General features: G+C 47.5%; 3 protein-coding genes and 1 non-coding gene across 4 annotated transcripts; 3 read left to right on the top strand and 1 right to left on the bottom strand.

Annotated features, from left to right (window-relative positions):
- Positions 1-241: 241 nt before the first annotated feature.
- Positions 242-5,327, bottom strand: lamp3 (lysosomal associated membrane protein 3). The gene is made up of 6 exons (XM_061239333.1): positions 5,184-5,327; positions 3,925-4,157; positions 3,419-3,538; positions 2,446-2,515; positions 1,589-1,759; positions 242-1,374 (listed from the first exon to the last, which is right to left on the bottom strand). The coding sequence occupies exons 1-6, from the start codon at positions 5,287-5,289 to the stop codon at positions 1,235-1,237; spliced, it is 840 nt and encodes a 279-aa protein (XP_061095317.1). The 5' UTR covers positions 5,290-5,327; the 3' UTR covers positions 242-1,234.
- Positions 5,328-8,117: 2,790 nt separating this feature from the next.
- On the top strand, positions 8,118-13,288 carry kng1 (kininogen 1). Its single transcript, XM_061239299.1, has 7 exons — positions 8,118-8,481; positions 8,914-9,030; positions 9,115-9,199; positions 10,380-10,552; positions 11,276-11,386; positions 11,988-12,080; positions 12,569-13,288. Exons 1-7 carry the CDS (start codon positions 8,284-8,286, stop codon positions 12,998-13,000), a joined length of 1,209 nt encoding a protein of 402 aa, XP_061095283.1. The 5' UTR covers positions 8,118-8,283; the 3' UTR covers positions 13,001-13,288.
- A 1,487-nt stretch (positions 13,289-14,775) lies between these two features.
- LOC133126861 (eukaryotic initiation factor 4A-II) lies at positions 14,776-23,233 on the top strand. The gene is made up of 11 exons (XM_061239298.1): positions 14,776-14,998; positions 16,320-16,377; positions 16,499-16,631; positions 17,112-17,251; positions 17,845-18,013; positions 19,542-19,651; positions 20,235-20,378; positions 20,706-20,843; positions 21,155-21,244; positions 22,000-22,079; positions 22,441-23,233. Exons 1-11 carry the CDS (start codon positions 14,970-14,972, stop codon positions 22,583-22,585), a joined length of 1,236 nt encoding a protein of 411 aa, XP_061095282.1. The 5' UTR covers positions 14,776-14,969; the 3' UTR covers positions 22,586-23,233.
- On the top strand, positions 16,701-16,772 carry LOC133127818 (small nucleolar RNA SNORD2). Its single transcript, XR_009708679.1, has one exon. It is a non-coding gene; the product is annotated as a small nucleolar RNA SNORD2 (small nucleolar RNA).
- Positions 23,234-23,780: the final 547 nt, after the last annotated feature.

Genomic DNA, 23,780 nt, shown 5'->3' with positions numbered 1-23,780 from the left:
ACATAATACAGACGGTAAACTCGTGTATTCCTTTACAAATATGGGTGAAGAAGAAGCTGCAAACCAAAACGCAACACATACATATTATACATAAATACGTATGAAAACCTTTGATGTGTGGGATTTTGAGACATGATTGAAAGATTTCCTGAATGATTCCTGTAAACCGTCACTCAATTTCTTCAGCATATTATCAGTTGCTTTTTCAGCATATTGCAATTTATCAATAACAGACTCACTGTCCAATTCATAGATTTATTAAAATGTTGAATGGACTGGCCTTTATTTGTCTTTCTCTTTTTATCATACATTCATTTGCTTTGTATATATATTTTCCACATCGGTTTTAGCCCATTAAAATGCCCTGGTGCTCTGCGAGGCTTCAGTTCGAGCTGCGCAGTCATCGCAGCTGAAGAGTGCTCTATGCGCAGCTGGGACAGACAGGCTTGATTGACAGGAGGAGTATCTCTGGTGTGATAGGAGTTCCAGGGTTCGAGCTGACATCTTTTCACAAGCTCTTAAAGTGGAAAAGCTTTTTTGTTTTGGCTGCTAACTGAAAGGAAATGACAAAAACCTGCAGAAACAGCGCCCCCTCCAGGACGGAAGACCTATAAGTTGATGATGGAGCAGCACACTCAATGTGAAGTGTTTTTGTTGACACTGCAGTTCGTTCACCTCATCATTTGATTGGCTGCGTGAGAGAAGCCTGTGTCCTCTGTAGTTCCTGCAGCAGGTGAAGGTCACGTCAGGCTGTGTGAAGGCTTTGTACACACAGACAGGACAGGTGGAGGTCTCAGCCCACACAGACGGGACAGGTGGAGGCCTCAGCCCACACAGCCAGGACAGGTGCAGGTGTTATTGTAGCCGTGATCCTCAAACCTGCTCCAGCAGAGCTGCAGCTATTTTATGTTTTTACCTCGAGACCAGCGTCTGATTCAGAGCAAGAAAAACAAGAAACCAGGGGCCTGTCTCGTGAAGCAGGATCGCAGAGTTAACTGGATCAGTTAAAACCTGGAACCCTTCCAAATCTGGAACCTGGACTGAAGCAAAAACAGCTGTTCCAGGCTGAACTCAGCGCAGCTATCCAGCTGACTCAGTAATCCTGCTTTGTGAAGTACCCCCCCTGGTTTCTTGGGTGTGAATTAATTTGTGGCTGATTTTGATGTGAGAAGAAAAACCAGCCGCAGTGTAGCTGCTGCCCCCTGTGGTGGGGGGGCGGTACTGCGCCGGTGCGTTAAATTCTCTGGTAGCCATGGGGACGGCGCTCGCGGATCAGCAGGTAGGTGAGGAAGGCGACGAGGCAAACTCCTATGGCCACGCCCCCCAACACCACGGGCATGACCCGTCTGTAGTAGTCAGGCCAGCACTCCTCCTCTGGAACGAAAGCAGGGAGAAAACAGGAGAAAAACAGCTCAGTCACACTGATCCCTTAAATCAGTCCATTACACAGTTAACAAGCCTCACCTGTTTTACTGGGTCGGACTTGGTTAGTGAATCGCAATGCCTTCAGATTAATAATTGGACCAGGGAGGAATAATCTGTTTACAAACTACTTTCTATTTTATATTCATTGTACCAGGAGACCTACCCAATCCAAATTTATTGTCGGTTATTCCCAGTGCTTGAATTTGAGCGTGTATAATCTTGACGCTGAGGTTTGCAGCTAGCGGAAGTGTTGTCTGGGTGTCACACTTGTAGCAAAAACCAGCATGGGCCTCGAACAACTTCATATTGGTCTTCACACCTTTGAAGAGCAGATCTAGAGACAGTGTAAGATATTCGACGAGGTTAATTATTTTAGCCAGAAGTCATCTCTACTTACGCTTAATAGCACTACAAACACGCAGTCTACTGTCATAATTAACACACACTCTACGAGCACACTGAACACACACTCGACAAGCACACTGAACACACACTCTACAAGCTTACTGAACACACACTGTACTAGCACACTGAACACACACTGAACACACACTCTACGAGTTCACTGCACACACACTGAACACACACTCTACGAGTTCACTGAACACACACTGTACTAGCACTCTGAACACACACTCCACAAGCACACTGAACACACACTCTACAAGCACACTGAACACACACTCTACAAGCTTACTGAACACACACTGTACTAGCACACTGAACACACGCTGAACACACACTCTACGAGTTCACTGAACACACACTGAACACACACTCTATGAGCTCACTGAACACACACTGAACACACACTCTATGAGCTCACTGAACACACACTGAACACACACTGTATTCACACTGTACTCACACTGAACACACACTGAACACACGCTGAACACACGCAGAACACACACTGAACACACACTAAACTCACTGAACACACACTGAACACACACTGAACACACACTGAACACACACTGAACACACACTGAACACACACTGAACACACACTGTACTCACGCTCGCAGCCCTTGCAGACAGACCCCTCCAGACCGGCTTTCACTGAGGTCACGTATGACGTGTTGTCTTCCTGTTGGCAAAGGCATGATTGTGATAGTCGTGCTTATCCTCTGATCCTCAGGCCCTGTGAAGCAGGATTACTGAGTTAGCTGGATGAGTAAAACCCAGAAGAGCTCTGTTTACTTCAGTCTGTGTTCCAGGTTTGGAAGGGATCCAGGTTTTTTCCAGCTTACTCAGTAATCCCGCTTCAGGACATACCCCCAAGGAGGAGTTAAAAAATGTATAACTTCTTTATTTCTTAACATCCTTTACATTTGTGAAAGTTAAGGCTGGTTTATACTCAGTCACTCAATTGAAGTCGCAGAATGTTCACGCACGTTCTAATGATGCTCAACATTGACTATGGTCGTTGTTTCATTTAAAAATATTTGTAATTTATGAAGTTTAAACCGGATGTCACTCGCTGGTCGCGGCGATGGAGTGTAACCCAGCCTTGATGCTGTGGCTCAATGAACAGTTTTAACATGAAGTCGAAGTGGATTCTCTGCGCTTTGCAGCGTGTAGCAGCCTCAGCTCTGTGGTTGGAGAAGTTTTCCACCAGGTCTTTATTCTCACACACGCAGACCGTTAACTTCATCCGCACTGAGTCATCCTCCGCACTTAGTCATCCTCCATCACACGAGCATTAAGTGTTCTGCTGGACCACTGCGACGGCTTCCTGTGAGGAAACCCACCGTTTCACAGAGCAGCAGCGTTTCACAGAGGAACGAGCAGCAGCGTTTCACAGAGCAGCAGCGTTTCACAGAGCAGCAGCATTTCACAGAGGAACGAGCAGCAGCGTTTCACAGAGCAGCAGCGTTTCACAGAGCAGCAGCGTTTCACAGAGGAACGAGCAGCAGCGTTTCACAGAGCAGCAGCGTTTCACAGAGGAACATGCAGCGCGACGCACGTAGTGAGGCAGCCAAGCGCATACCTTGCGGAAGGTGAACTCAAGATGGCCCCCAGTGAAGTTTAGGGCCAGGATGGAGGTGGTCTGTCCACAGACTCCCGTTACCCTTGTGGAGGAGGGGTGAATATTGAAATACAGCATGCTCTGCAAAACAAATAAACAAGGTCACTTGGGCAACAGATTACCATTTCTGAGGTCCAAGCACGAGGTTTGGAGTTTAAGAACACGTAGGGCCAGTTTCACAGACACAGATAAAGCCTTATCCTAGAATGGAGGTTCTCCATATGAAACTCAATTTAGTCCAGGACTCAACTTAATCTGTGAAACGGGTCCATGTTGTATTTGGAATATACGATGACAGACAGACAGACAGACAGACACACACACACACACACACACACACAGAGCAGACCCACACACACAGAGCAGACCCAGACACACACACACACGCACCCACCCGCACGCACGCACGCACGCACGCACGCACACACACACACACACACACACACACACACACAGAGCAGACCCACCTTGTTCACGGTGACCATGTACTGCACGCCCATCTGAGTCTTCATGCATTCCGATTCGCTGCTGTCCATGATGTCATAGCACGCCGTGGGCGGTTGTTTCGGGTGAGGGACAAGGAGGGGTGCAGAGTGTTTGGGGTCGTACAACGGGGTCCCGGAGGAGGGGGGTGTTATTTCCTGTTTCCTGGCAGAGGGGAGGTCCGTGCCCTGTTGCGTCTCCATGGCTACGCTGGTTCCTGGGGTGGGGGGGGGGGGGGGGCACACTCTTGTTAGGCGTTGGTGGCCCCTCCTCAGACAGGAGTCGTCATCAGTTCTACGTTGACGACCTGTGAGAATGTTCTAGAACAGCCCCCACTGCCCTCATTATTGTTTCATATTTGCATTGAAACTCATCCCATGACCTGGGCTTCTCAGCGGTAAACCACTTTCTGATGACTCTGACCTGTTTCTGTGTGGTCTGAGTGCAGTGTCCTCACTGAGAGCCGTCATTGTGGACGCTCCTTGTGGTGGTGTAATGAAGCATCGGTGCATCACGATGCAAACATCACGACGCAGCTACACCGATGCGATGGATTAATCGCTTCGGATCTCGATTCATTGTTTGCTTACATGGCAAACTTTGATTTAGGCAGGTTGAGGCACTGGAGTTAATGAACACACTTGTTAACCTTGAAAGTTATACTTGTTTGTTACTTTAATGATCTCTTAACTGTTGGTGGGGACAGTTGTATCATGATCACCCCTTGTTCCTTGCATGTTGTGTGTTTGCAGAGGATGGCGACATCCTATGGTCTATAGCTATTTCATAATACACTTTATCCTCAAATAATATGCAGGTCTTAGGCTCTTTTACAGCATTTTTTAATCATTAATATTCAAGCATTTTATGAAAATATAAAGCAAGTGTACATTTCAACATACCGGAAAAAAAGCAACCTTTACCGGTGTTGACAATAAACTGTAGAGCTTCAGACCTGGGCCAAACCCGTAATTGTTTTTGATTCTAATTATTTTCTGTACTCAACTGATCTTGCCTGGTGCAACTGAGCCAACCCAGAGGATCAGAAGGCGGGGTTTGCAGAGAGTATTTCTTTAGGTTCCAATGCACCAGACAAGCTCAGTAAAGCGTGAGGAAGTATTTGAATCCGAAACAATTACGCATCTGATCTGAGAGCTGTATAGATTCGACCAGAGGCAGGACGTGTGAAAATGTTCGTTATATCAGCCCCACAAACACTCAAAGGGATAATGTCTGAACTCACCTGTCCAGAGCAGGACACAGATAAGCAGAGCTCCTACATTCTGCTGCAGAGTGACCAGCGCGTCCTTCATCTGTAGTCTTCTCCCCGCCCCGCACGGCTGCTGCATGAGTCTGAACCCTGGAGCCTGAGCCCTGTCTGAACCCTGAAGACTGAAGACTGAACTCTGAAGGAGCCTCGCGTGCGGCTAAAAAGGCCCCGTTTGAGTGGGAGGGGCAGAGACGCCGTGGTTACTGGGGCGTCGGCCATGTTGGGTCGGAGAGGCGAGTAGATCTGTGGTGTGACTTTGGCTGACCCCCCCCCCCCCCCCCCCCACCCCCCCAGCTGTGACGCGAGGCTCCTCGTGAACTCTGCAATGTCGTTTAAGAAAACAAGGAGTGATCCCTGGTGTAAAATCCAGCTACCAGCTGTTTTCAAAACATAGCGTGAGCTGGTCAAACCATGTATGGAGCTGGTCTGAGCTGGTCAACCAGCTACCAGCGGTTTTCAAAACCTAGCTTGAGCAGTTTTTTCAGCAGGGTGGTTTCTGCGTGCGTGAGGCCGCTTATCACTTGGCCCATCTCACATCGCGTCTGCAAAGTTTAAAGACAAATAAAGCAAAACACTCCCTCAACCCTCAACCCTCAACTGTTGTCAGGTGGACAAGGCAAACGTGGGTTTATAGAGAGCGTTGCACATTCATCTGGAAACTTGCATGCACATTCTCTCACGTGGTTTTTAAAGCCGGTTTTTCAGATCAGTTCAGGCCAGAATGTGTCATGTGTGTCTTTGAATGAGTCAAGGCAGTCCTGCCAGGCAGTGTTTGCATCTGGATATGGAGACTTGAGCTCAGTACGTTTTCTGTGTGAGGACGCCTTTGGGCCAGTTCGTCAGGCAGAGATTAGGCACTAGGCTTGGCTAGAGTTTTGTACAGAGAATCTCCATACGATAACAATAATTGTAATTACTGTTAACAATAATTTCATATAGCAGTAAACTTTTAATGGCTGGTTTCACAGACACTGATCAGGCTTAGTAGTGGACTAAATTGAGTTTCATTTAGAGAATCTCCATTCAAAATGTAGTCTTCTGTGTCTTTCTGTGAAACCAGCCCATGTGTAGCCGTCAATAATAATAATAATAATAATTTGTATTATTATTATTATTATTATAATAAATAATAATATTAGCTTTCAGCATTTTCTATTATTATTAGTATTTCAGCCAATGTGGGGGGGAGGGGGCGATTTATCATAATCAGTGTTTAGTCGCATTCCCACATAATTTGGAAAAGTGTACAGTACTGTGAGAATGTTTTCCTCTTGAACATTCCTTGTGATTGCAGTGGTGTTTGTAGCAGGAGGGCCCGATTAGCCGTGCAGTAATAATGAGTCTTTAGGAGACGGTGTTTTTGTGTGTGTCGTGCGTTTCTCCGCTCGGCGCCCGGCTCCAGCACACAGGCACGCTGCGTGGGAGCGGGGGCATGAATTCTGGGAAAGGATTTTTACAATGTCACTGTGTAGGATGTCAAGCTGGGTCAAAGGTAGGGGAACAAAGTATCTCCTTAAACACACAATGTTTTCAGTGTGATTAACGCAACTGTGCAGTTTGGTAAGCTTTTCGGGAGGAGGGGGCAGTGTTTGCTCATCCAAAGTCTCTGTTCATTGTATCTGTAGCGTTCTGTGGCCTTACTGTAACATGTCTAGAGCTGCTTCCCCTGCTGAAACAAACTGCTCAAGCTAGGTTTAGAAACGGCTGGTGAGCTGGGTTGACCTGTTCAGACCAGCTCCATACAACAACATGGTTTGACCAGCTCAAGCTAGGTTTTTAAACAGCTGGTAGCTGGGTTGACCAGTTCAGACCAGCTCTATACTCAACACGGTTTGACCAGTTCAAGCTAGGTTTTGAAGCAGCTGGTAGCTGGTATTTGAAGCTGTTCGTCGCTGGATTCTACACCAGGGTCACTCTTACATCACAGCTGACTACTCTGATTAGTGCAGGAACAGTCAGCTGATTAGTTTGTTGGCTGCTTTAGTTTTCTGTGGGTAATTAGTTCATAATAAATACGCTGATTCATAATAAACACTGTGAGCTGATTCACATTGAAGGCGCTGCGGCCGACACTGTTCTGTATTTTAATTGTGGCTTCAGCGTCTGGGAAGCTGTGATCCTGCAAATGCATCCAAAACAGATGCTTTCATTTCAATCATAATGCGCTGGCCACTGCTTCACTCGTTCAAGACTCATTTCTCTGAGATTAATCAACAGGCAGTGGCTTTTATGAAGCTGATTCAGTAATCAATACAGTCACGCTGCGTCACCTTTCCACTATTTTGTGAACCTCCGTTTGAGAGCTCAAACACGCTCACTGGTTTTAAATGACTTGTTTTGTAATGATTCACCGACCAATTTTTCTACCATTTCATGAAGGAGTTAGCATTATATAGGGATGTATGCATTATACATCCCGATATAAGCATTATTAGCATTATATAGGGATGTTTGTCCTCGTCTGACAATAGAGGAAGGAGCTGGTCGGGAGACGGAGAGTCACTGACGTCTTGACCAGAGACACTGAGGATGTAGACGTGTATGGAGGATCCATAAGCTTGTTATCTTTTTTTGTAATCTTTCTGGAAGCAGGAGAGGTCCATTGAGAATGTTTATACTTTACAAGGACACCCTGGAAGCAATGCCAGAGAGAACTGTTATAAGTGAGAAAGAGAGAGAGATAGAGGGGGGGAAAGAGTGAGGGAGACAGAGAGAGGGAGGAAAAGGAGAGGGAGATCAGGGGTAAAGCCCCTGGAGTAGTTTATTGTTTGTGGGGGTTAAGGACCTTGCTCATGTTGAGGGAGACTCATGAATGTGAAATATTGATTTTAATGCCCACGGACTCAGGAGGACCGCTGATCGGTAAACATTTGTGCACATTTGTGCTGTTCTTGCGATCTGGACCCGTCTGCCCCCTGTTTAAACAGGCCTGTGGCAGACAGAGGAGCCACAACCCCCCAACACAGGAGTATCTAACGTCCGTCAATCATTACAGGAGGAGGGTCTGGTGTGGAGAGGGGTCTGTCAGCCTGAGCGTGAGTGCGCTGGGACTTGGATCGTACGGGACCTCAGGATGCAGGGGACCTGGTTTCTGTTGCTCTCTGCACTCGGACTCCTGCGCTGGCCGGGAGGCCAGGCCCAAATACTGGAGAGGGTTCTGTGCGACAGCAAGGACGTGGAGGCCGGGGTGGACCTGGCGCTGGTCTCCTACAACGCCGGGCTGCAGCAGGGGAACCAGTTTGCGCTCTACCAGATCGTGGGCGCGTACAAAGTAAGAGGTCTCCCGCAGATTCCACATGCCACTCTCTCCACATCGCTCGATGAACCTCGTTCTTTTGTAGCGTTGTTCGTTTGTGTTGTCACTGACCCAGAATCCGCTCGTTCCGTCTCGTGTCTTTCCAGTTTTAATAATCGTTAGGAATAAGTGTTGTGTTACATTGTCATCGAGAGAAACTGACATGCTTTTTACATATAATTTGTTTATACTGTTGGATATTTACTGAAACTGCTCTCGGGGTGCAGCTCATTTGGGGGAGTAGTGCCAGCACATAAGTCAAACCTGCAACCCCGTCGTTAGAAACCCAGTTATGCAAACATGAAATACAGAGCAGTCCAATCTCTCTCTCTCTCCTCTCTCTCTCCCTCTCTCCTCTCTCTCTGTCTCTCTCGCTCTCTCTATCCTCTCCCTCCCTCTCCCTCCCAGGCTGAGAATGACTCCACCACCATGTTCACCCTGAAGTTCCTGGCGAGAGAGTCAGCCTGTCCAGCAGGGGGTGACAGAGTGTGGCAGGACTGTGACTACCTTCCCCAGAGGAATGTGGTGAGTGCTCTTCTTCGCTGGTAGTGGAGGTTTGATATCGTATTCACACGTTTGTAAACTGTGGTACACTGTGGCTTTCCCCAGGCCCCGAGTCCCTGCACAGCAGTCGTGTCCAGGAGTGACCCAGATGGAGGTCTCGAGATTGTGTCAGTCCGGTGCCAACCTTCAGGTAATGTGTCAAATCTGAATGAGTTTATTGCATTGTCATATATATATATATATATATATATATATATATATATATATATATATATATATATATATATATATATATATATATATATATATTTGTATGTCTGCTCATCAATACCTAGTCTTACCTTCTGCTCAATGAATGCTTGTCTCAATGCTTCTGCGATCACGTGCTTAACACATGTGAGAATGTGAGGACATTGCTTCGTTGAGAGTTTACATCGCGTTATTGACACTTGCTCTCAGTTGCTCTCAGACTGTGACTCACAAAGTCTGTGAGTTCAAATAAGGCGATACAATTTTTTTAGTTTGGGACTGGAACAGTCAGACTATCCGCTTATCAGAAACGGGTGTCTGTGGTCAGCGTTAATATTGAATCTTTAGGAGACAGTGTTTTTGTGATTGCTGTGGTGTTTGTAGCAGGGCTCTGGTTAGCTTGTGGAGAGTTTGCAGTAATAATGAATCTTTAGGCGACGGCGTTTTTGGGGGTGAAAACTGCATTCATTTTTAACGAACATCTTCCAGAGTGCGTTGGTGTGACTGGCACTGTTACAGTGGGGTTAAGAACACGCATCCCAGCCAACGGAAACGTTCCTAACACTGTTCCCAGCCGAGGGAAACGTTCCTAACGCTCTTCCCAGCCGAGGGAAACGTTCCTAACGCTGTTCCCCGCCGAGGGAAACGTTCCTAACGCTGTTCCCAGCCGAGGGAAACGTTCCTAACGCTGTTCCCAGCCGAGGGAAACGTTCCTAACGCTGTTCCCAGCCGAGGGAAACGTTCCTAACACTATTCCCAGCCGAGGGAAACGTTCCTAACACTGTTCCCAGCCGAGGGAAACGTTCCTAACGCTCTTCCCAGCCGAGGGAAACGTTCCTAACGCTCTTCCCAGCCGAGGGAAACGTTCCTAACACTGTTCCCAGCTGAGGGAAACGTTCCTAACGCTGTTCCCCGCTGAGGGAAACGTTCCTAACGCTGTTCCCCACTGAGGGAAACGTTCCTAACGCTGTTCCTAACGCTGTTCCCCGCCGAGGGAAACGTTCCTAACGCTGTTCCTAACGCTGTTCCCCGCTGAGGGAAACGTTCCTAACGCTGTTCCTAACGCTGTTCCCCGCCGAGGGAAATGTTCCTAACGCTGTTCCTAACGCTGTTCCCCGCAGTGGAGCCTGTGGTGGTGGCCTCGGAGGCGCGGTGCCTGGGCTGCCCGAAGGAGATCGACGTGGAGAGCGAGGAGCTGAAGGCGCCCGTGTTCTACTCCCTGATGAAGTTCAACGCGGAGGACGGCTCCAGCCACCACTTCCTGCTCAGGGACATCTTGTTCGCCACGCGGCAGGTGGGTGCCCTGCGTCGGCGAGCTCCAGACGGAGAGCAGGGTGGGCGACCAGCACGTTCTCTGCTGGGGTCCCGCTCCTGACTGCGTGGGGCGGGGTGGGGTGGGGTGGGATGGGGTGGGGTGGGGTGGGAGAGTTTGAGTCGGCTGGGAAGATTTCATCACGCAACGGTGACCCCTGCTGGTCGGGTGGAGTGTGCGCGGGTGCACCTGTTGAGCTCCCCTCAGGGCTTCTCCTCTTTCCCTGCTCTTGCCCCCCTGCTCCTCCCATCGGGAAGGGCTAGGAAAACATGGAAGAAAAAAGAAGGAAAGGCAAGGAAATTGAGAAAACGTGAATTATGCAAATAGAATGCCCTGCCAGACGTGGCAGACGGGGAGAGGTGGATCCACAGGTCAGTTACAGACGTGGCAGACGGGGAGAGGTGGATCCGCAGGTCAGTTACAGACGTGGCAGATGGGGAGAGGTGGATCCACAGGTCAGTTACAGACGTGGCCGATGGGGAGAGGTGGATCCACAGGTCAGTTACAGACGTGGCAGATGGGGAGAGGTGGATCCACAGGTCAGTTACAGACGTGGCAGATGGGGAGAGGTGGATCCACAGGTCAGTTACAGACGTGGCCGATGGGGAGAGCTGGATCCACAGGTTGATTATTTATATGTCACGCTTTCCAAAAAAAACCACTTCTGTAAAGGAAGTCTCATACGTGGTGTTCACTTGCTTGCAGGTTGTCGCAGGATTCAAATACGACATCCGGTTCGAACTGGAAAAAAGCAACTGCTCAAAGGAGGACTTCAAAGAGCTGACCGAGGACTGCAGCCCAGCTGAATCTGGACCAGTAAGGCAACGTTTCCCTTTGGGTTTGTACTGAGGTGTAAACATGCGTTAGCTCAGGAGGTAAGAGCGGTCGTCTGGCAGTCGGAAGGTTGCCGGGTTCGATGCCCCCGCCCTGGGTGTGTCAAAGACACCTAACCCCCAATAGCTCCAGGTGAGCTGGTCAGTAGTGTGCATGGTGTGAGCCTATCACCATTGGTGTGTGTGTGAGTGTGAATGGGTGAATAGCTTTGTAAAGAGCTTTAGATGCAAATGACCATTTAACCCTTTAGAGGAAAAAAGCAATGAAAAAAAAAATGGCTACAATTTCTTTGTTCTTTAGGGCAAAAATAACAAATGTTTTTATTTTTTTTATTTTTTCCAACATATTTTTCAACAGAATATCATGACTCAAAATGTGCTCTACCAAACGGTGGAGCAGGACATCGAAGGGTTAAGTGTGTGTGTGTGTGTGTGTGTGGGTGGGGTGGCAGAGTTTTAATTTAGATTAGTTTAGAGTTTCTATTCCCTGTCGTTTACCTGGTTATGCGGGGTGAAATGAATAACCTTTGACCCTTTGTGAGCGAGAGAGAGGCCCTGATGGTCACTGTGTCCCTGTGCCACAGGAATACGCCCGCTGCAATTCCACCATCTACATCGCCCCCTGGAGGAGAGTGGAGCCGGAGACTCACCTGAACTGCGAACGCCCTCAGATAATCGTGAGACGTTCCACCGTATTTAACTGGGCTTCTGCATTTCGCCGTGTGGTAATGCCGACCCGGTGCCGAGCGTGTTCTTAATGTCTGAACCTTCGTCTTTGTGTCATACGCATGTGTCGCCACAGACTCCACAACTACATCTCACATTTACATTTTAGCCAGTTAGCAGATGCTTTTGATCCAAAGCGATTTACAAGCTACTTAACTGTATGTATAATTATTAGGTAGGTGCTATGAAACAGGCTGGAAATTGTATTTTCACAGTTTCTTACAGTAACACGTTTTGTCTCATGGTACTTACTCACTTTGTTTCATTGGAAATCAATAGTTACCTAATAATTACACACCTTTGTGTAGTTGTGTATTTACCCAGTAAATCCTCTCATCAATCCCATCATTGATGGCCTGGAAGATAAAGATTTAGCTTTACAACTAAACAATCAAAAGTGAAGTTTATCTCAGTGTGTTGTTGTTGTGTTTTTTTACAGATGGCCTTTGGCAGGCGAAAGCCCACCGGATGGTCGCCCCTCAGACACTTCAACATGGAAGCCTTCCGTCCGAAGGACGCCCCCACGACCCCGGAGCCAGACGCCGCGGACCCCACCCAGCCGGCGACCGAGCCCCCGGCCCCGGGCCCCACCCAGCCGGCGACGGAGTCCTCCGAGGAGTCACAGGAAGTGACCTCACAGGCGCCTGAGGCCACTCCGGACCCCGCCCTCCTGCTGCCCTTTCCCCCCGAGGCCGAGCGCCCCCGCCCCTTCAACTGCCCCACCAAGCCCTGGAAGCAGTATGTGCCCCTGCCCCCCCCCCTCCCGCCCCGGCCCCCGCCCCCGCCCCCGCGCCAGGACGACCTCACCCCGGCCCCAGAACCGAGTCTGGACGATCTTCAGCTCTTCAGCGACTTAGACCTGGTGGGATAGTCCCTGGTGGGATAGTCCCTGGTGGGATAGTCCCTGGTGGGGTAGTCCCTCGCTCCCTGTGGAGTGCATCTCCGCCTCGTTCACTCGTGTTTCTCTAAATGCTTCTTTTAAAATCCTTGCAGGTGGGGGAAGAAAAGTTGGTTTTGGCTCTTAAAAAGATTTTGAGGCTCACCCTCTGTTACTGGCTTAAAATGATGAGGAAAAATAAACTGCCCTTTTAATATTTTACTGACGTTGACGTGTATTTATGCAATCTAATAAATGTTGTTCTCAAGACTTCTTAAGACAGCCATGTGTTGTGTTGCCACTTTCAGCCAGAGAAGCGTATTGAGGAATATGACTATTCTGTGGCAGCTTGCATTGGTGCAGATGCTCAGTAAACAGGTTCAGCTGTAACTGGGTGTCTTGGATGCACCTGGGGCCTGTTTCACAAAGCAAGATTACCGAGTTAGCTGGGCAGCTCTTTTTACTTCAGTCCGTGTTTCAGATTTGGGAGGGTTCTGGGTAGCGCAGTTATCCAGCTAACTCAGCAGTCCTGCTTCTTGATACAGGCCCCCAATCTGGAATAATAGAAACATTCCATCTGCTTAATGGCCTTGTTCACACATCAATATAATCCACAAGGACTAAACTACAACTACTTAGCCTTTAAAACTAGGTGTATGGCAAATGGTTGGCATTTATATAGCACCTTTATCCAAAGCACTGTACAATTGATGCTTCTCATTCACCCATTCATACACACACTCACACACCGACGGCGATTGGTTGCCATGCAAGGCGCCGACCAGCTCGTCAGGAGCATTTGGGGGTTAGGTGTCTTGCTCAGGGACACTTTGACACAGCCCGGGTGGGGGATCGAACCGGCAACCCTCCGACTGCCAGACTACTGCTCTTACTGCCTGAGCCATGTCGCGTATCACTTGACACAACAAATAGTGGTATTTGTTTAGTTTTTTAAACAACATGGTAAAACCACATTAACACACAACTGTTTCCATGTTTCATGTTTAAATGCTGACCCTATTCTTAACACTTTTCTGTAGCCAATTGTTGCCTAATTTGGATTGGCTAATCATATGTAGACCCCTCCCATGTCAGTTGCATCCTCCACCAATCCATGAGAGCACAGCTCACCCTAACCCTAACCTCTGTACATTTAGAAATCAAACTCCACTGTGTCATGGTTTAAACTGGTTCACTATTTTCTCCATTTGATCTGTGCAAGTAGCTTTCTGGAACACACTGGGATGGCTGTGAATCTTCCAGGTGGGTGTGGTACATTCGTAGATTTGTGGTTTTGATAGTTTTCCCCTTTAACTTTATTTTTTTTTAGATCCATGAACAGATGATAAGTAGTTAATTGCACTTAATTCATCTAGTAAATGTTTAATGGCATAAATTTATGGCATGGCCATAAATTGGTTAAATTGTGAAATGCAAATTAGCACCGAGCCTACAATAGAATTTGATCACCAGAATTTGGGGCAATTTTGTGATTGTGTAATACTGTACATCATCTAATTTAATGCTAATTAATTTCTAAAGCAACTGACGAAGAAATGCTTAAAAATGACAAAAAATATGTAGGCTACTCTAATTGCACCGCGATAACTCCGCGAACGTTTTGGAGAAGGGTCTTCCGGTGCGCAGGGGTTCTGGGAAACCCCGTAGCAGTCTGGACACCACTTTCTTTTACTGCAATATCCTTCCGCAATAATATGTAGTTCGAAATGCAGCGCATTGAGAATTGACACATTTAATGTCTGAATCGTGCGTCGCTTACTACGGAACACTGTGCAGAGTACAACACGATTTTTTGTATCGCTGTGCTGCTGCACAGCAAGACTTTTGTTGTTTAATACCTATGACTTTTTACATGCCGGAAGTGTGAGTCCCGGCTGCACGAAATGATCTGCGCTTTAGTTCCTCCTCCTATTCAGTTGATCACTGAAGCTTAAGCCGGATCATGTCAAGCTGTTCTGCGGATTTCAACAGGTATTGCAATTCATATAAAATAAAATGTGTATCGACCATATACTTTTTTTTTTTGCATGTGTATTAAGTATTCCGTATCTTCGTGCAATTTGCATCCTATAAAGTTGTTTTGTACGTACTGATTGTGCATCACATGATTTATACGCAATGCATTGCAAGCAAGGACCGGGGCCTGATCCGGTGGATCAGAAGGATTCTGGCTAGTCGGTTTAGCAGGCCAACGTTAACAGGAAACACATCTATTGTTTTTTTTTTGGTTTTTGTTTTTGACCCGGTTTAAACAATATCCCAAATAATTTGTGATTATCGAGTAAGGGAAAAAGGCTCATTGAAGTAGATGTCCGTTATTCCGTTATTAACGAACGTTAGCCAGGCACATACGCTATCCCACCCAGCTGCGGGGAGGCCGTGATCCCCCTCCCCCAACGGCAGGAGCGAAACATTTGGCACATAAAGATCTGCAGTGCATGACAGCCTACTGCGAATGGAAATCGGGACTGGTCGGTCACAGGCCGTAAAGTCAAAGCGGCGTTGAGTGGATAATGCGAGTAAAATGAGGTGAATTGGGTCGGAACGCTAAACGCCACCTCGGATGAGCCGTTGTTGCTTGACAGAGGCCCGCCCGGTCAGCTGGTTACCTTGTTAGACAAGTCGAGCTAACGTTAGCTATGCCGCTGTGTTTGCAAGGACAGCGTAGCTAAAGGCTAACGTGCAAATTATTATGTGATATTAGAATCATAAATGTTTTGTTTTTTAAATCAGACAACGTTATATTAATGTGGTTTGGTGAAGGACGATTGCACGGTTGACAAGGCAGTGGCACCGTATGTCGATACGGAGAATTTGGCAGACCTTGTATGCACTCAGAGGAGAGGTGATGTACCCTATCCATTAACAGTTAGGTAGCGGCCTGTCTTTGTTTTATTCATAATTTGATGTTTTGCTTAGTATTATTGTTAGATTTTTTTTTTTGCCAGATTTTGTATGAGATGCCTTGGTAGTAGCTAGCTAATGCCAGGCGTGAAGTCACTGTATACCAGACACGTAGTTAAGTTATCTTTGTGTCTCCCGTGATTCTCATTTCTGTGTTGAGCGGATCAGCGACCTTAACGCTAATGTCCGGGTTATTGGTAACGGGTAATAAATCCGCTTAACCGGACTAGACGTTAGCCTTCATTGGTAAGTTATCCTGAAGTGCCCTCTCGTCCGCTTTGAGGGTGTGGGGAGAAGAGGGGGGTGGTCCGGATATTTAATGTTCGGATTTGGCATTCCGATGGGATTTCAACCTAAGTTACTCATGATTAAATTTGTGTTCGTTCAGCTCTAGAGACCGAGACCATGGGGGGCCTGAGGGGATGGAGCCTGATGGTGTCATCGAGGTACGTTCCTGAGTACAAGTGCCAATCCCTTTCTTTGTTAGTGTTTTAATTAACTACTTAATTAACTAACTACTTAATTCCTGCTTTTGCCGGCGGCTTCCCCCCCTCCCTCTTCTTACAGAGCAACTGGAACGAGATCACCGATAATTTCGATGACATGAATCTGAAGGAAACTCTTCTAAGGGGTATTTACGCGTATGGTTTTGAGAAGCCATCTGCCATTCAGCAACGAGCAATAATTCCGTGCATTAAAGGTATGGCTGCCCTGTTTTTCCTACCAAAAAAACAACTCTGAGTAACTCTGTTTGAAATGATACGTAGCTGAGTGAAATGATGCTTTACCATCTTTCGGGACTGACCTGGAATGGAGATACTCTTTTTATTACTGATCACTCACACTTCAGCGTTCTGGTAACGTAACCTGTTTCAGGCTGTGTCATGCCATGACTGATGCCTGCTTTGGGCAGCTCGGTGTGTTGTCAGACTTTGCTTATTGAGGAAAATAACGATTCTAGTCTAACTGTGATCCCGCATGGATGTACAAAGCAGTAAGTCCTTGAGAGCAAGACATTTTTTTACATTCAGTTCCTCTGTTCCTCTTCCATCTTAAGTGATTTGCGCATTTTAATTTGGCGTGTGTGGCGTGTTTGGTGTGTGGCGTGTTTGGTGTGTGGCGTGTGGCGTGTTTGGCGTGTGTGGCGTGTGTGGCTGACGCCGGCGCGCTTCCATTGCAGGCTATGATGTCATTGCTCAGGCCCAATCAGGGACGGGTAAGACGGCGACTTTCGCCATCTCCATCCTGCAGCAGCTGGAGATCGACCAGAAGGAGACGCAGGCGCTGGTCCTGGCCCCGACCCGCGAACTCGCCCAGCAGGTACGCCTCGCCTGCAACGCTCCCGACACTCCCGACGCCCCGGGATGAGGGCGTGGGAATGCCGTTTCTGAGCCAGAAAGACCAGTCGAACGTGAATCATCGTCTCCCCGATGGCTCGGTCTGGCACATCTCACGTTGTGTGTTAAAGCTCACCGTCCCTTCGGTTAAAATGAAAAAAAAACTTTTATCTTTAAATTTGCAGCCTGTTCTTAGCCCTGATTGGCAGAATTGAAGTGGGGATTTACCAAAATCTGGACTGCCTGTCTCTGGTCCTAACGTAACCTTAACAAGCAGCGCTATATACATCCAAGGAATTTATTAATCTAGGAGTTAACAAGGTGAACTTAAATTGCGCTGTCCCCATCAGATGAATGGATGCGTTTACCCTCTCAGTCCCAAGCCCAGTACAAAGGGGCGATTTGCAAGGCTTTGGTTGAGAAAATTGAAGAATTTAGTAGGGCTTTGACAGGGGCTCAAAACGATAGTATACCAGTCATTTTGACTGGCTGAAAAGGCATAAGGTCGAGGGTGGGATTTTCCGGTAGCTTCCGGTGGAACTGACGGGGTCATTGGGCACCCCCTCTCCTCCTCAGATCCAGAAGGTGATCCTGGCGCTGGGGGACTACATGGGCGCGACCTGCCATGCCTGCATCGGCGGCACCAACGTGCGCAGCGAGATGCAGAAGCTGGAGGCCGAGTCGCCCCACATCGTGGTGGGGACCCCAGGACGCGTGTTCGACATGCTGAACCGGGGGTCCCTGTGTGAGTGTCCCTCCGTCCGTCCGTCCGTCCGTCTGTCTGTCGCAGTCGCAAGAGACGCGCTGTGCCATCACAATCGGCGCCGTCCAATCACACGCAGGCTAAATGCAGCTATCACGTAACACTATGAATGCAGAAACATGATGTCCAATCACACGCAGGCTAAATGCAGACATCTGATCACAAGCTAAATGCATAAACATGACATCCAATCGCAGGCTAAACACAGTGACTTGATGTCCAATCACACACAAGCTAAACAGAGGCGAGACGTCCAATCACAGGCAGGCTATCTAACAGTGATCAACCCAGGGTTCCCACATTTAAAAATCTCCCACAATGCTTTAGTCCTGGAAAAGACACAGGAAGTGCTCAAATAAACCCGCTCACAAAACCAGTGCCCGTGAGAAGTCGGGCTTCTAAAAGCATTACAGCACAGCTTTACCTGTGTTGATTCTGAAATGGAAATGTCCAGCTACAATGAGTCCTGAAACTAAAGTTCCCTAGCCTGTAGTCATCTGAATAAAACTGTTTCCCTCTTGTATCAGGGACTCAGACCAAGTTGGCTTGGCATGAATGCTGTCATGCGGGTTTCTCTGGATAACAGCCTCTGCTGAATGCAAATGCATCTTTCTTGTCAAGTAGGTAGCAAACATTGAAATGGCAGTTCGCTGACTGTTTTAATTTAAAGGTCCACTCTAATTTTGGTTGCTACTAAAATACGAATGGCTTAGAAAGATATCATGTGATCGTAGATGGTTATAAAGATAACCATAAAGGATCCTCATTTGAAGCACTTTAAAAGGTAAACAGACTGTCAGTCTGACACTAGTTGCCTATTAATCTTTTCATTCTTCTTGGTATTTAATGACGGATGTTTCGGAGTCCTTGCTCAGCTCAACAAAATCAGTACCCGCTTGTGAAGTGTGATTTTCAGAAGATCAGTTTTTGCAGAATGAACCATGCCTAACTACCTCAGATGTACTGGACACTGCCACGGTAGCCTTATGTGAACTGGAACAGTAACTAAGGCTCAGTATCATAGTGGGCTAAGCAAAGTTGTTTCCCCTGATTACCAAGATGCTAGTGAAAGATGTTTAAAAACTACAAGTACCACAAACCACTGAGGTACTTATTTTGCTATCCATGTTGTTTTTCGCGAAGCAGCCAAAAGTTCTGTGGAATTTACTGAGTGGGCTTTTTAATTGGACAGCAGCTCAATAGAGAGAAAAGTGGGTGCCTTTTTATAGACTAAATATATTTTTAAGTTACAAAATGTATCCGCCTCATAAGTTTCCCTGCCTTCCTGTTCCAAAAACATGATAATTAATGTCCTTGCTCTCATTGAAAAGACACAGGACCAAACTCTTGAGTTTGAGTGGGAGCCCTAGCTAACGTCTGTAGCGGATGGAAGTGTGATGGAGATTTCCTTTTTTTTTTGTTCTTGTGGTCGCCATGGTGACGTGCGCCATTTTGGAAGGGCGCGCGCGGTAGGACCATTGGTCTCACGCTGGTCTCCCCGTTTTCACAGCTGCACGGTGGATCAAGATGTTTGTCTTGGATGAAGCCGATGAAATGTTGAGTCGAGGATTCAAGGATCAAATCTATGAGATTTTCCAAAAGTTAAGCACAAACATCCAAGTGAGTGTTTGTATAGTCTTGTATAGTCTGTTCATGGCAACTGTTAGTATAACTAAGTGCTGTGTGGCCAGAGTGACCGGTTAGAGCATGAGTTTCTCCTGTTGCGTTCAGTGCATCTCTGGGCCAGTGGTCTTATTCTATTTTTATTTTGTTTATTTTTTGTTCATGTGGAATGGACCCTTGTTTTCTAAAGTCATACTTCACTGCAGCAGTGTTTTATACGACTCCTTTCTCCCATAAAAATGAAAATGTATTTTCAAAATGGGGTCCATCTTGCTTGCCAGCAGAGATCGGGGTGGGGTGCATATCACGAAGTGGGATCACTGGGTTAGCTGGATGAGTTCAGAACGGCCGTTTTTTTAATTCAGCCCGTGCTCCAGTTTTTGGAAAGCTTCCCGGTTTTGCTCTGAACTCGCCGAGCTAACTCCCATAATCCCTCTTCGTGATCTGCCCCCCCCCCCCCCCCCCTGGAGGAACGGACCTTGGCGCCTGTTCTTAAACGGTCCTTCAGTCCGTAGATGTGCAGTTCCTGTGTCCGGGAGTCGTGTCCTACTGCTGACCCCCCCCCCCTTCACTCCCGCAGGTCGTGCTGCTCTCGGCCACCATGCCCGCTGACGTGCTGGAGGTGACCAAAAAATTCATGCGGGATCCGATCCGCATCCTCGTGAAGAAGGAGGAGCTCACCTTGGAGGGCATCAAGCAGTTCTACATCAATGTGGAACGGGAGGTGAGCGCGGCGTCCCCTGCAGAGCCGGTGACGGGCGTGGCGCCCGACCGTGAACGTGCCGGTCGTTGTTCGTAAAACCTCCTTCTTGCGAAAGCGCTCCGCTAAAGCCGTGAGACCGGAGCCCTGGGTTTGGGTCTTTTGCACCCGAGAAGGAGAACAACCACAACATCTGCAACGGGACCAGGACCGGACCTCTTTCTTAATGTCCGCTGTCCCAAGGTGGCTGTGTAACGCGCTCTGTTTTCAGCAGCAGTCGTTTCTCGTGTTTCTGTGAACCGGCTCGGTTGCATTTTGAGAGTTTGCCGTTGGTTTTTTCCTCCGGGGCAGGAGTGGAAGTTGGACACTCTGTGCGATCTGTACGAGACTCTGACCATCACCCAGGCCGTGATCTTCCTGAACACAAGGAGAAAGGTCGACTGGCTGACGGAGAAGATGCACGCGAGGGACTTCACCGTCTCTGCCCTGGTAAGACTACGTTTCCCGTGTGCCCAAGGGCAAATGCCTTGAATCAGGAACGTTGTTTCACAGGAAAAGGAATGTTCCTCCTTACAAACGGAAAGGAACACATTTGAAATGCTTTTGAACTGCCAGCTATGGAACACTGAGAATGTTTTGCAAAATATTTGCATATTGGGCTGGGGGGGACTGGTGGGGTGAATGGGTAGTGATGTTTTCCTGGTTTGGGGAGCAGCACGGAGTCCAGTAGTCTTTAAGACGGACGTGTGGCGCGGGGTTGAAGGGGGCTGTGCGGCTCCTAACGCGCTCCCGTTCCGCAGCACGGGGACATGGACCAGAAGGAGCGAGACGTGATCATGCGCGAGTTCAGGTCGGGATCCAGTCGCGTCCTGATCACCACCGACCTGCTGGTGAGTGAGTGCGCCCAGCGAGAGCCCCCAGGCCACTCTGATGCCACCTGTTTGGGGGGGGTTTTGTGACGCACTTGTTCACAGGTTGGACTCATTTATGCAAAATAACTTCAATTTGATTAGACTGAGCAGGAGCCAATCCCCCTGGAGCAGTGTGGGGTTAAGGGCCCCAGCAGCTGTGCGGATCTTATCATGGCTACATTGGGGCTTGAACCACAGGTACCTTAGCCACTGGGCTACAGGCACCTTAGCCACTGGGCTACAGGCACCTTAGCCACAGGGCTACAGGTACCTTAGCCACTGGGCTACAGGCACCTTAGCCACTGGGCTACAGGCACCTTAGCCACTGGGCTACAGGCACCTTAGCCACTGGGCTACAGGCACCTTAGCCACAGGGCTACAGGCTGCCCCATAATATTGATGTCACCGTGTCCTGAGCACCTGATTTGATTAAAGCACTGTTCAATTCACCGAGCTGACGGTCCATTTGGCAGGGGTGGAAAGTCCAGGGGTCAGAAAGTAAAAGTCCAGTCATGTTTCTTGCACCCATGAAGAACCAAAAATACCATGAAGTATTGGGCAAATTAACAAATCTAGGTGATTGGAACTAAATGCTGGGGAGGACTTTCTGAACCTGGATTTCACACCTAGAAATGAAACGTCTGCTCTCCTCAGTGATGTACAGTTGAAATGTATCGCTTGATTGCCGGCTGTGAACCTGTGCTACGTCACTAACAGGTGTGCTTGTGTTCCAGGCTCGAGGAATCGATGTGCAGCAGGTGTCTCTCGTGATCAACTACGATCTGCCGACGAATCGGGAGAACTATATCCACAGGTGAGGCTTCGCGTGCGTGCGTGCGTGCGTGCGTGCGTGCGTGCGTGCGTCAGCCACCTTCACTTGCCACCCTATTCCTGAACAGACAGAGGGCTTGCTGTCATCTAACCCTGGGTCTTCAGATGTTTGTTTTTAATTGGTACTTTATTGATCAGTTGAAGCAGTTTATTCTACAGTTAACTCCTCACCTGGTGTGTGCATCGTGGATTACAGAGTTGGCACCGGACAGGTGACTTACCTGCTGTGTTGCACCTGACACGTGACTTACCTGTGTGTCTTGCTAAAAGCGTCTGCCAAGTGACAAAAATGTAATGTAAACGGTACACCTGAGATAATTTACCTTCTCTCCCCTCCCATACAGAATCGGCCGCGGTGGCCGTTTCGGCAGGAAAGGAGTGGCCATTAACTTTGTGACTGAAGAAGACAAGAGGATTCTTCGGGACATCGAGACGTTTTACAATACTACTGTAGAGGAAATGCCCATGAACGTGGCCGACCTAATTTAACTCCCGGAGATGAGATCAATTTTACGCGGTGCTCGCTGTTGTTGAATAAAACGCGCGCATTGTGCTTATTTTATTGGAAAAATATTGAATCTCGTCTCGATGCTGAAAGTGGATGAAAAAAAATTCAGATATTTGCTAAGTCTTTCGACTTTGGTCGTGAGCTCTTTTTGAGGACCGTTTGTAGACTGTGTCCTCTTACAGTTAGACTGCTGGGATGGGACTTGAAGACGCGGGGTCTTTACACGTATTCTTTAGTAGGTATTTTTTTCCTAGTTCAATAAAGGTGTGTGTGCTAGGTGTTCTCTATCGTTTAGTAATTTACTTATGGACTAAAAGATATAAGTGCTGTATAAAGTCTGCTAATTATGTGAAACTAACATTTAGTTATTGTAAAACTCGGGTCAGGTGCAGTGACCTACCAAATTTTCCAAGCACTTTTTCTTTTAAAGTTTTATTTTGTGAAATGTATTTAAATCTGTTTAATCATGCTTTTATTTTATTATTCTTTCCAATGAGGCCACCCAAAATTAACACTTCCTCTTTAAATGTAGGTAATGATTTAAATAAAAAAAAAATAAAAAAAACTTTACCTTCGAATATGAATTGTATTGGAGCCTTGTTTAAAAAATAAAGAGGAAATGTATGTTTCTTGCGTTTTTCCTTTACTGACTCGGGTCCGTTGAAAGGCCTGGTCGCAGAAATGAATGGTGATCTGTGCCCGGGAATCAGCGGAATTGACAGTACTTGTATCTTGAAGTCGGTGCCACTTCCATTAAATTACAAGCACCATTATACAGCCGTTTGTTCCGACTGTTAAAAATAACTAGCTGTTGCTTAAAATGGACTTTCCACTCGATTAGCCAACTAGCAGTTTCAGCTACATTGTTGACCGTAACCATGCATTTAAACATTTAATGTCTGTCTTCTTTTGAAATGTCTGGCACATGTTTGCTTTAATGGGAGTGGCATATTGTATTAAATAAGCATGAATTTATGGAGATTTGGACTTTATTTGCCTTGCCTGAATGCATTAATGATCCGAGTTTTAAAAATACCGCAACTAAATGTCGGTTACATCGCGTTGGCATCGCTTCCAGGGACGGCTTGTGAAAGACGCATGCGCATTCCAGAATGAAGGCATTTAAAACGGAAGCTTTAGGTTGCCTTAGCGACGGGCTCAATGTCCCAGATTATG

Source organism: Conger conger, chromosome 4 (assembly GCF_963514075.1).
Source record: "Conger conger chromosome 4, fConCon1.1, whole genome shotgun sequence".
NCBI classification, from domain to species: domain Eukaryota; kingdom Metazoa; phylum Chordata; class Actinopteri; order Anguilliformes; family Congridae; genus Conger; species Conger conger.
This window is presented reverse-complemented; position numbering and strand designations above follow the sequence as displayed.